Source organism: Hordeum vulgare, chromosome 3H (assembly GCF_904849725.1).
Source record: "Hordeum vulgare subsp. vulgare chromosome 3H, MorexV3_pseudomolecules_assembly, whole genome shotgun sequence".
NCBI lineage: Eukaryota > Viridiplantae > Streptophyta > Magnoliopsida > Poales > Poaceae > Hordeum > Hordeum vulgare.
In genome coordinates this window covers 3,998,353-4,010,479 of record NC_058520.1, presented here as the reverse complement: position 1 = coordinate 4,010,479, position 12,127 = coordinate 3,998,353, and the positions used below count along the sequence as shown (strand labels likewise).

At 43.6% G+C, this 12,127-nt stretch overlaps 2 protein-coding genes across 2 annotated transcripts; both read right to left on the bottom strand.

Annotated features, from left to right (window-relative positions):
- Positions 1–2,026: 2,026 nt before the first annotated feature.
- LOC123439080 lies at positions 2,027–3,483 on the bottom strand. The gene has a single exon (XM_045115830.1). It carries the CDS (start codon positions 3,476–3,478, stop codon positions 2,027–2,029), a length of 1,452 nt encoding a protein of 483 aa, XP_044971765.1. The 5' UTR covers positions 3,479–3,483.
- Positions 3,484–8,790: 5,307 nt separating this feature from the next.
- LOC123442394 (fatty acyl-CoA reductase 1-like) lies at positions 8,791–11,716 on the bottom strand. Its single transcript, XM_045118426.1, has 10 exons — positions 11,626–11,716; positions 11,430–11,533; positions 10,698–10,897; positions 10,498–10,598; positions 10,201–10,393; positions 9,925–10,086; positions 9,765–9,846; positions 9,385–9,654; positions 9,163–9,290; positions 8,791–9,017 (listed from the first exon to the last, which is right to left on the bottom strand). Exons 1-10 carry the CDS (start codon positions 11,714–11,716, stop codon positions 8,858–8,860), a joined length of 1,491 nt encoding a protein of 496 aa, XP_044974361.1. The 3' UTR covers positions 8,791–8,857.
- Between the last annotated feature and the right edge of the window lie 411 nt (positions 11,717–12,127).

The following is a 12,127-nucleotide window of genomic DNA, read 5'->3' as shown; positions in this document are numbered from 1 at the left end:
GCGATAGGGAAGAGAGATGTTTTTTTTTTGGGTTCAACTGAATGCATTTTGCTCCTGCCGAAATGCCCAGCTTTTTTGCCTTTCAAATTACTTATTTTGTTGGAAGTCAAATTTCGTAACAGCAGACATTATTAGTTTATTGCTGTAGCATGCCTTTCAAATCATGGTAATACCCCTTTGGGGTTTATTTTTGCTCAAGATTGGTTGCGTACAAGGATGAAACATATGGCGTAGGGAGCATTACTTGACTTACCAAACTTACTCATAACATTTTCATTTTGCAATAGAGAAGAGATAGGCGAGTTCCATGTTTCCCCCCGCTAAGGTTCCCCCACCCCCCCCCCCCCCCCGCCCCGCCCCCGCCCCGCCGCCTCTGGCCGCCCTCACCCGGAGCTCCGCCTCCCCGGGAGGCGGCCGGGGCGGCCAGCGTTCCTCCCTCCTTCCCCACCCGCTGCCGCTTGCGGGTGGCCCCGGCCCTGGCCCGGGTGGTGTCGGCGGCGGCGGGTTCTCCTTACCCCGCGCGCTCGTTCCCCCTTCCTGGGGCAGGGAGCGACGGCGGTGCAGCTCGGCCTGTCTGCGGCCCGACGACCCGGCGGTGGTGGCCGGCGGCGGGTGAGGTGGTGGTGCTGCTCCTAGGCGGTAGGACGGTGTGGTGGTGCTGGGTGGCCGGCGGCGCGGCCCCGGCCCAAACTGGGCCCTACGAGCCCCATCTGGGTCCTAGCGGGGAGGCACCTGGCACGGGTGCGTTGTCTTCTGCGTGGTGGTGAGGAGGACCAGCTTGGATGGGCGGCGGCGTCGTCGACGGCGTGCCAATTGCAGCACAATGGCGGGAGCTTTACGGGCGAGGTCCCGGCCGGGCCCGTGGGCCCACGGGCCTGGTATGCTCCTGCTATTACGTTCAGTCGGCTACCATCGTTGACCGTGGAGGTTGAGCCCTCCCGCATGCCGACGGTGTTGTTGTTCCTTGCCCCAGCTCCTTTTCGTCGTTGTGCAGGTCTCTCCTTACGGTGCAATGGTGAGACGGCGCGGGGGATTCAAGACCGTGTTGGTGCAGGGTGAAGGTCGGTTTGGTGGCAGGCTTCAGAGCGCCCGAGGTGCAGGTTGGGATTGGGGGAAACCCCTGTCGGCCCGGCCGACACCGACACGGTGACGCCTTTGGGTGTCGCCAAACCTTCCTCGAGGGCGTCGGGGGATATCCTTCCTCGCGCCTCGTCGGGTACCGAAGGAAACCCTTGGCAGCAGCGTCGTCATCGTCACAATCCTTCTTGGAGGTGTTGATGGGTACCGATGCTTTGGAGTCCTGGAGCTTGGTGGAAGATCCTTGGTGGGCATAGCGGTTGTGACTCTTTTGCGTTTTTGTCGATCCGTCGGTGTCGGTATTTATTTCTTTTGTATTTTCTTTTTCAATTTTTTAGGCGTGACTGTGTTGTTTCCACCCGAGCACCTATTGATGGATGTTTTGGTTAGTTGCTTTGTAATACAAAGCGGGGGAAAACTCTTTTTCGTGATAGAGAAGAGATATGTTTTTTTGGTTCAACTGAATGCATTTTGCTTGTGCCGAAATGCCCATTTCTTTTTTTCGACATAAGTACATTTTTTGCAACAACAAAAAATGCTATTTATTTCTCTCTCCTCGCGAGTCACTGTAAAACACTGTTTTATTTCTCAATAATGGATCATTAATTGTTCCACAAAGCTATTAATCATTTAGTTCGTAGGTTATTGTGTCGAAGTCCAGACAATGTGGTTGTGGTGCAATATTAATTGTTCATTGTAAGAGTTTTTCAACTATGTCATTAACACTCAGGATGAGAATAAAGTTAGGGATGAAGTAAAAGTAGAAAGAGAATGAGCGGAAAAGAACCATATACACACATAATTACAGATATGGAGTTCCTAAAGCATGTGCAAGTGACTACTAGTAAATTACAAACTGTTTGGGTTTTTGTAAAAATACTACAAATTCCATGGAAAATTAAACAACTACAGTACATTCAAACTTAATTATAGAAGCCATGCCATATGATTATACATGGTGTCCTCGTCGCTTCCTCCCTGACACGGGGGTACCTTCAGACGTATCCTGAACCCAGTCCGGAACAAAGTAAGAGGATGAATTATAAGGCGGAATCCTTGATTCCCATGTCACCAAATTGAACTCCCCTTTTGGCCTAACACTAGGATCTTCCAGGATCTCCCCGAGTGTCACCTTTGGTAGTTCCTTCTTCCTTGGAACTGTTGCTGAATAAGGTATCGCGCGCAGTGGGTTCAAAGAATAATCTGTCAAGTGAAGCGGATAACCTTGTTCCATATGTATTTTCAGATCCACACCATAAATGGAGAGGTTCCTTTCAATCATCCTTCTGCTCTTGTTAAATAGGGAAACCCAAAAGCGGACATTCAGGTTGTTCCTCAATACAGTTGCAAACGTATTTACAATGAGAAGTGACTCTTCCATGTGCAACACCTTGGCATATTCTTGTGCTATTGGTACTAGACGTGGATGTTCTTTGGGGTTTGCACTTCCGAATGCCAGTGTCTTGAAGAGGTAAGAGAATTCCTCGTAAGATAGATTGTTGAGAAAAATTGGCTTCACTGATCCAAATCTGGCTGATCTTTGAAGTTTACTTATGATGATCACCTTACTACCTGTAGCCAACCTTTTGACAAATGAGTGGAATGTTCTCCAGTCGCTGTCATCAACATTGGTAGTAAACTCAACAACTACCAACATTTCCCCTAAGATTGTACTTTCATGCTCAAGAATTTTCAAAAGGTTTTCTCCACTCAAGTGCAAAACCGAAGAGAAGCGCGATCGCACCCTCTCATCTCTACACACGTGAGCAACCAATGTTTTCTTGCCGACTGTGCGACCACCTATGATCGGAAGAACAGCTGGTTCATCACCAGGTGGGTTCTGTTGCAACAAGAAGCTCAAGAGGGTTTGCCTTTCGGCATGGCGACCAAACATGATGTTTTCATAGTAAAGATATGAATCATAAGGTCTACGCACCATGCGGTCACATCCACCCAAAAGCACAACAAACTCCATCATGTTATCCACAAGACTTTGCATGCTTTCCAAGGCACCATCTAACTCAAGGTTCACTACTTTGTCCTTTCTTGTACATGCAATTGTGCGAGTACGCTTAAGAGGAATGGCGAAGGGCAAAATAGATGAGTTGCAAACCTCTCTGATGCCTTTGTCCTCATGACTTTGGTACCTGAAGGTGTCAACAACATGGTAGCCTTGGTACATGGCCTCTGAAAGCATCTGAAGTTGCATCACCATCCTGGAGTTCATGATGTATCTCCCATCTGCCTCTTCAACGACCATGTGTACTCTCATTAGGAGATTCTGCAACCTCTCCACCTTCTCCTCCATTCGGACATGGCTTGAGTAGGAGTACTTGTTTATCAGGAAGGAGATAAAGCGGCTAACAAATTCGCTTGCAACTGCTGATATGGTGACATCCATGTCAAGTTCACAGCAGTGCTGTAGGAGATTTATGATGGAACACAATGTATGAGGTTTGTGATGGAATTTTATAGGGAAGCCGATCTCTCTCACGATATATTAGTGGTGTGGTGAAAGCACTAGCAATTAATTTAATTAGGATCAGAAATTGACCAACGCCAAGTGTTTAATGAGGAGAAGTCAATCAGTTATAAGAATTCAAGGATGGCTCCAACATGCTTGAACATTCAATCCTTCTAGTGTTTGACTATAGGTTTTTTGAGGAGTGTTTGCCAATAATGCATGAGAAGGACATGCCAACTACTATGGCCGTTTCATGGAGTAGCTAAGTTCTTGTATCTTTTAAAGAGCAAGCTTATCATGTGTTTCAGACAAAGGAATAAAAATCGTGTGAACACAAAAAATTGACCGGTGCTCGGTTTCAAGTTAATATTTCTTTTCCTTGTCACGTTTGGTTTCGGTCTACTTAAAACCAACGTGATCACGGAGCCAATAAAATCATTTGTCACAGAGATAGTCTTTTTGATTAATTAGTAGTCTATAGGCAATATAAATTATGTATTTAAAACAAATATTACCTATAGGAAAATACTGAACAAAGTTACAATTTACTCCCTCCGTTCCTAAATATAAGTCTTTTAAGAGGTTTCACTAAAAGGACTACGTACGGATGTATATAGACATACTTTAGAGTATAGATTCATCCATTTTGCTTCGTATGTAGCCCTCTAGTGAAATCTCTAAAAGACTTATATTTAGGAACAGAGGGAGTAGTACTCATTCTCAACCTTTGCCTATTTAATAAAGTAAATTAGTTGGGCACACCGGGAAAAAATTATCTGGTGCAGTGCACCACGGCTTGTGCTACGCCTTCAATATTCAGGCCATGTTTGGAACCATATAATAGATTATCATAATCTGGATTATGAAGATATATTATATAATCTGTTTATAAAAATAATCTAGATAGACATGTTTGGAGGTTAGATTATATAAACTGTAATCCAGGTTTTATATTGCATAATGACCTGTCTGTCTTATGTTTTTTTTAAAAGAGGAGGGTGGCGGTGATAGGAATGTAATTATCTTCAACTTTACAAGGGTAATGGGTCATTAGCAATCCATAATCTGATTTTAGCTGGTGTATAGTAGATTATGAGTTTTTAATAATCTGTCTATCTAGTTTTTATAATCTACACCATAATTTGCCATGTTTGAAGACAAAATAGATTATAAAAACTGAATTATATAATTTAAGTGGTTTCGAACAAGGCCTCAGTTATTCACGTGCATAAACTGCTCTTGTAAAACATTCTATACTTGCGCTAGTAACACGTTTGCCCTACACAGCCGCTACAGCTACATCTGCCGTCTCCGTAGCTCGGTCGGTGTCCTCCGCCATCACTGCTGGATTAATCAAATCGACTGCACTAGTCAGTGAGGTGTCCAAGAAAAGCTTACCGAAGAATATGAATATCTTATGCCATATAACCTAGTAACTAATAGGCATGATTGATCTTTCTATGGGCATGAAGCAGTCTCTGAAACGTACCAATTTTTACGAGCACCAGTTTCCGAAACACACAGATTTTTACAGTCCTAGTCCTTGCACCAGTTTGTTGTACACCTTCCGACTTGCTCTTTCTTTATGTCCTTGCGCAGGGCCTGTCCTTGCGTCGTTACATAACGTCATTTTGGTTCTCAGTTATACATGGATCCTAGGTCCTTCTCCCAACCGATCATGTCCAAGAACATCATGACAGCTATAAACATTGTCCAAGAACATCATGACAGCTATAAACATCTAACCCATAGGATATTTTCTAAAGTCCTGGCAATATACTCCCTCCGTCCCATAACATAAGAGTGTTTCTGATACTACACTAGTGTCAAAAACGCTCTTATATTATGGAAAGGAGGGAGTAGTTCTTTTGCATTGTTGCCCATTGTCCAACAGCGCCTCCCCCTCGCGTCCCCCGCGTTGCCCGCCCCGGCGGCACGGGGGGGGGGGGGGGGGGAGGGGGGGGAAACCCTAGCCGCGCCGCCTTGGCCCCCTCCCCACCTCGTCCCACCTCCTCGCCGCCGCCTGAGGCAGCCGCCGGGCAAGCCCGGGGTGTCAAGGATGGTAGCGGCGGGATCCCGGCTGCCCTGGCTCTGCGTGGGGAGTCCCGGATCTGGAGCGGCGGCTCCTTTTGACGAGGCACTGCAGGCTCTGGCGAGCGGCTATACGGGCGGTGGATCTGGCGTCCTGGCCGCACGGGCGGCGGGATCCCGGTGGTTGTTGGCGGCTGGCGGCGGCTTCTACGACGGTCGGTGCGCGCGATCTGGCGCCTCCCCCCTCCTCTGTTCGGCGTGCGGGTCAGCCTGGTCGTGTCGCGCTTCCCTTGGTCGTCGGTTCTGTACAGGAGGCACTGCTGTTGGCGGGGATCTAATTCAGGCGAAATCCTTGGCCGGCCATGGCAGCTATAAACATTGTCCAAGAACATCATGACAGCTATAAACATCTAACCCATAGGATATTTTCTAAAGTCCTGACAATATACTCCCTCCGTCCCATAACATAAGAGTGTTTCTGATACTACACTAGTGTCAAAAACGCTCTTATATTATGGGACGGAGGGAGTAGTTCTTTTGCATTGTTGCCCATTGTAATAATACAAAAGTAGAGCTCTTCAACTATCTTATTAACAGTAGGAAGAAAAGAAAGTTAGGAATGGAAGTACCAGATAAAGATATTGAGAGAAGAATCTACTATATACATACAAGGTGGCGAAACTGGAAATGCATGAAAAATTAGAAAACAGCTCCAATTACAGAAGCCAAAAGTGTCTACAGCGATGCGGTGGCGGAGCTCGGCCAGGGTAGAAACCAAAAGTGTCTACAGCGATGCGGTGGCGGAGCTCGGCCAGGGTAGAAACCAAAAGTGTCTCCAGTGTCTTACAGAGAATATTTTGCAACTGGTCTGGTAGCCGAGCACTAGCTTCTTTAGGATCGGGTCGAGGGCTGGCTCCTCTGCCTCTCCCATGGTGGACGGCAGCCTCTGCCCTGGCCGGGGTCGGATCGAAAGGCGGACTATTTCTTGATCAGATTTTTTTTCTTGTTTCTTTCAATGATAGGTACCCCACAGGGCCACACATGATGATGACACTATCAAACGTCGCCGTTACATATGGGACATTAAGTGGCACCACGTCAACCTGACTAGCGGGCCCCATCCGTCATGAATGCGATCAACAGAGCCAAATCCATAGATCAATGGCTTTTGCAGAACGCTTACACAAGACATGGCTTTTTTTGCAAAAACAAAATGTAGCGTAGGGTTTCTGCTAACCTAGCTTTTCAAGTGATGGTTTTCTACAATTTACTCTTGTTTTCCATGGAACTAAACCGAACTCTCCTTTTGGCCTAACACTTGGATCTACTAGGAGCTCCCTAAGTGTCGTTGATGGTAATTCCTTCATAACTGGAACTTTAGTTGTACAAGGTAATATTGGTATCAGTTGTAAGTGCTCTGTCGGATTAATGTTAAGTGACATGAAGAGGAACCATAGGCTTACTAACCGAAATTTAGCTGATTTTTTACCACAATCACCTTGCTACATCTAGCCAATCTTGTGACGGGACATTTTTTTAACATTAGTTACTAATATAAAAGGTAATTTGTGCATCATGCATTTACTCATCATGCCTTTTCCCCATAGTACTATCAGCTATAATTGTGATCGTATCTTCTGAAGATTAACACCAAATGGGCTGTTTACGGTTAAATCCATGTATTCCGATCTCATTGATTCAGTACCAATTCCAAAATCAATACATATTTGGAAGGTTAGGGTCCCTCTTAGAATTAAAGTTTTCTTGTGGTTTGTTCACAAGGGAGTTATTTTAACTAAGGATAATTTGGCCAAACGAAATTGGAAAGGAAGTTCCAGATGTTCTTTCTGTCCAAGCCTAGAAAGTATTCACCACCTCTTTCTCGACTGTCCTTTGGCTAAACTTGTTTGGCGATCAATTCACATTGCTTTTAACATCGCTCCTCCTGTTGACTTGAACTCGTTATTTGGAACGTGGTTACAGGGAATTGATGTTCAATTGGCTAAATCTATTCGTGTCGGAGCATGTGCTCTTCTTTGGGCTTTATGGAATAGCAGAAATGATTTGGTTTTTAACAGAACTCGTGATATCCAATTCTTGCAGGTTATCTACCGAATTACCGCACTGATCCGCACATGGTCGTTACTAACTCCTGTGGCAGCCAGGGAGCTTATGGTTACTGGGTGTACCCGCTGGGAGATGGTAGCACAGGGTATCTTCAACCGGTTTGGATGGCGGCATATTAATAGGATAGGTGTTTAGTCATCTTGATCTTTTAGCCATTCCAGGCTGCGGCGCGATGTTCGCCATGTATCTTTTTTTTTATATACTTTGTACTTAATGGATACTTATTTTGATTAATATATGGCTGTATGCATCACTCGATGCAGAGACCGGGACAAGGCCTCCTTTTCGAAAACTATCAGCTATAATTTCATGTAAGCATATGAATATAGAAATAATGTTCAAAGATGCACAAGGAAGACCATGTCAAAATCTTGAATAACTGAGTAATATGCAAATCTCGCAAAACAGCTAGAAACAGCACAAAATAGTATAAGCTTTTTTTTTCATATAGATGGCACGACAAGTTGACTGGATTAGCACCGAGCTCCGTGAATTCGGCCGACCATGCAAGTTTGTGGCTTCCTTATTTTTCTCTAGGCAGATTTTTGCACATCACCGCTTCTCTTTTGCCCGCCTTGCGCCAAAACGCTTGACAACTTCAACTATATGTGAGCATATATGATAACTTACTGTATTCTTTTTCGGAAAACACTGCCCTCATTCCCGTGCAGTACATTTTGCGAACATACTTGGAAAGTTGCATAACAAAGGGAGTACAATATACCTGTTCATAAGAGTTGCATGGCAACCCTAGTACAATTGTGGTATTTCCTTGGTGAGTAAGGCTGCTCGTAGTGGGGAGTATCGTACACTAGTATATGATACTCCCTCCGTCCCAAAAATTTTGTCTTACATTTTTTCTAGATATGGATATATCTAGTCACGTTTTAGTATTTAGATTCAACAATTTCTAAACAAGCTTAAGAGAATAATTTTGGGACGGAGGGAGTACTATTTTCATATTGTATAGTACAATAAGTTAGTATTTTAGATTACATTATTTGTTGTTTTTTTTACACACAGTAGTACATCATTTTTTATGATATGCTATTGAAATCTCTCCTTCTTTATTTAATTGTCTGACATGTGAGTCAAGTTGTCTAATTGACTGATATGATATCCCCTAAAGGAGGTTTAACTAGCTGGAAGTTTGGCTAGTTAAATACAATATTTAAGCACACCAGGGATGTGTACACCATAGAAATAATCAACCCAGTTTATGGACCTGGGATCAAAGTCAAAGTAATACGCTCCATTGTTAATTTGATCATCCTTACGCATTGTCATCCTTAGTTTCTCCAAGTTCGTGTCTTCAAAGCTTCACATGATTGATAAAATCAAGTCAAATAACGGGATTTTAATGGTGCTGGTGCATTTTGATATTGTAAAGGGACACACTGGTATACCGTGTAATTGCCAAAGTTAACCAATATAAGATTTTGACATGTTTCTAAGTTTCTTACCACCCTTTGAACAAGGAGTATGGTGCGTAGAGCTCCATCAGACGCATGACAAATCTGTATTTTCTGCTGAGCTTGTTGTAGCATTCCGAGAAAATGCCGCAGAGTGTGATGCTCACTAGGCGAAGCATCTATCAGACCAATCGTAGGAGATGTACATACAATTAATCACATTCTTTTGTCATCTGCAAAATCAACTCTTCCACGTTGCGATGGTGAACTGACCTCGAGGGGAAGCTTGTACTTGATGGCCATGTACAATCTCAACTGCGTGAGCGTGCTAAAGATTCGCATATTCTTCAGCCGGATACGCTCACCGTTCCCCTTACATGGTGGGTTCTCAAAGAAGTAACGGTGCATTGAGTCTATGACTAGGGATGAGGTTGCCGGATTGCTTAGCGACGAAGTTACATTGTAGATGATCTGACCTTGTTGATCATTTGAGTGTGCCAACAGGGCAGCCATCATAGCATTCACCACCATGTCCCCCGGAATCTGTCCAAAGCACCCACCAATACCAAGACCACACCACATATAGCTTGTCAAATGGTTCCTTGGGCATGTTTTGTTCCAAATTTTGGTTTGTGATTTGTGAACAAACTCACCATGTCGAGTATTGAATCAAGGTTTCCTAGAAAGGATGACAAGGTCTGATTGGCATAACCCATGATCACTGTGTCAACAGTCCTGCAAAATATAAAAAATGCTGAGTAATCATTCACTGTCATTGTGAAGAATCGAGAATTTTATTTTGAGTTTCAACACCTAATTCCTTCCATCCATCCAGGCAATGGCTCCTTGAGCGTACTGGTTATGATGCTCGGGCGGATGATGACCACCGGAAAGTCCCCTCGCAAGAGCCCCATCATCATCTCCCCCATTGCCTTAGTGAAGACATATGTGTTTGGCCACCCAAAGTTTTTTGCCCTTCATTCGTGGGTGCATAAGCATGGAGCAAATGCATCAGCGACAGAAATAGGTACGAATGCATAAGTATGTTATTGTTTTTCTTTTCCGTAAAGTTTCTTAATTATGTCTGACCTCTTGAGGCCAAGTTTCTTCATGACTTTCATCTCGTCTTTCTCCGTGGAACCGCCATCCCTTAGTTCTCTCCTGGTCTCTTTGATCAGATTTAGCTCGGATCCGATGTCCAGATGTGTGCCCGCCCTTAGTGTCTCACCCATGAAGAATGGCTTCTCTGCTATTAGGCCTTCTTGTTCACCAACTACATAGGCTGTTCAAGTCATATAGATATCACTTAGTGAGTTCATTCATAATTCAATGATACCACCAACCAACATTGCATAGATTATATAGTCTTATTGCTTCGATTCACACCAGTTGAAACATGAAGCAACATCTTGAGCTTAGTACACTTCCTTGCGAATGCACAGACATGCTTCGCTCCGAGGACATTCACATAGAAAGCCACATCATATCTGAAAAATTAACATTGCATTTTGAGAAATTATTTCTATGGTATATATGTAATTGTTGTAACATTATGTCAGTAATATGCGACAGGAAACATTTCAAACCTTTCATAGAATTTTGTAGTGGCTGCTCCGTTGACGATAATGTCTATGTCCTTCGACACTTCTCTCAGCTTGGCAGTGTCTAGTCCAAAGTCCTCATCCATGATGTCACCCACCAAAGGAAAGATCTTTTCTTTGACGAAATTATTGAACCCCACACCATGTTTTTCTTTGAGCACTTGAAAGATCTCCCTCTCTATGACCTGAAAATACCAAAATATCATCTGTACCTTACTACTAACTACTCCCTTTGCAAACTAATATAAGATCTTTTGGATCACTGTTTTAGTGATCTAAAAATCTTATATTAGTTTACAGAGGGATTATTAATGAATGTACTATGCATTTGTAAAGTTGCTCTCTCTCAGGAGTAATTGTATTTTCTCGGAGATGAATGCTGCAAATGCATTTGCAAACTTACTGGGTTAAGAAGACAAGCATAGTTGTGGTCTAGAAAAAGTTAGCACAAGTATTTTCCATGTTTAATAGATAGATAGATTATACCCCCACCCCCCGGGTGACACACACACAAATATGTTTGTCAAGAGCACACAATGATGGATAAACTGCCAATATATATCTACATTCTGCAATGCACTTAAACTTGTTCCATGTATATTTCTCCATGGGACAAGGTCAGTATTCAGTTGACAAGAGATTGCCAAGAAATCACTGGCATCGATGTCAAGAAAGTGTATTGTTAGCAGAAAGGATAGCTTGAAACAAATAATTCACCTCATTTTGAATCCGAAGCTTTGCAGATTCAACATCGGAGGCCCGAATCAGTAGGAAGAGCTTCTTCACATCAGGTTGAACCCTCAGTATCTTCTCCACAAGCACTATCCACAAATCATGCAAGAAAGAACAATATACAAGACTCTCAGATATCATCAGCAGTTCAATAGTACAAATGATTAATGAACACATATACCTTTTCCTAGGAACCCCGTTGAGCCGGTGATGAGGATGCTCTTGCCCCTGAAGTATTCTACAATGCTATCCACATCCATTTCATCAATCATCGTCGTGGACTTTTGCTTGTGTCGAGAGAACGTTGGGTGTTGTAGATAGAATCACAATGGGTTTATATTTATACGGACGGAAGGAGGACTGGTTTCAGTGGACAATTGGAATAAAGAAGCAACTTGGGCCAACTCAGCGCCAACTGCTTACTGACTAACCACACCACGATTTTCTTCTAAAGATAAAGAAGACATGGGCCATTTTATTTGTTTTATTTCTAGTCGTTATCATGCAAAAGGGCTAAGTACCAGGGTCCTCTCCGTAAAATACATTGGAGGATATATCAAATATAAAATATTTAAATCATTCTTTCACTTTTTCATGTCTCAAGTGTTAGGGCATGTCCAAAGGCGACCTATAAACCGCCCTCATATGATCCGGACTGCATGGTCCGAACGTGTTGTGTCATC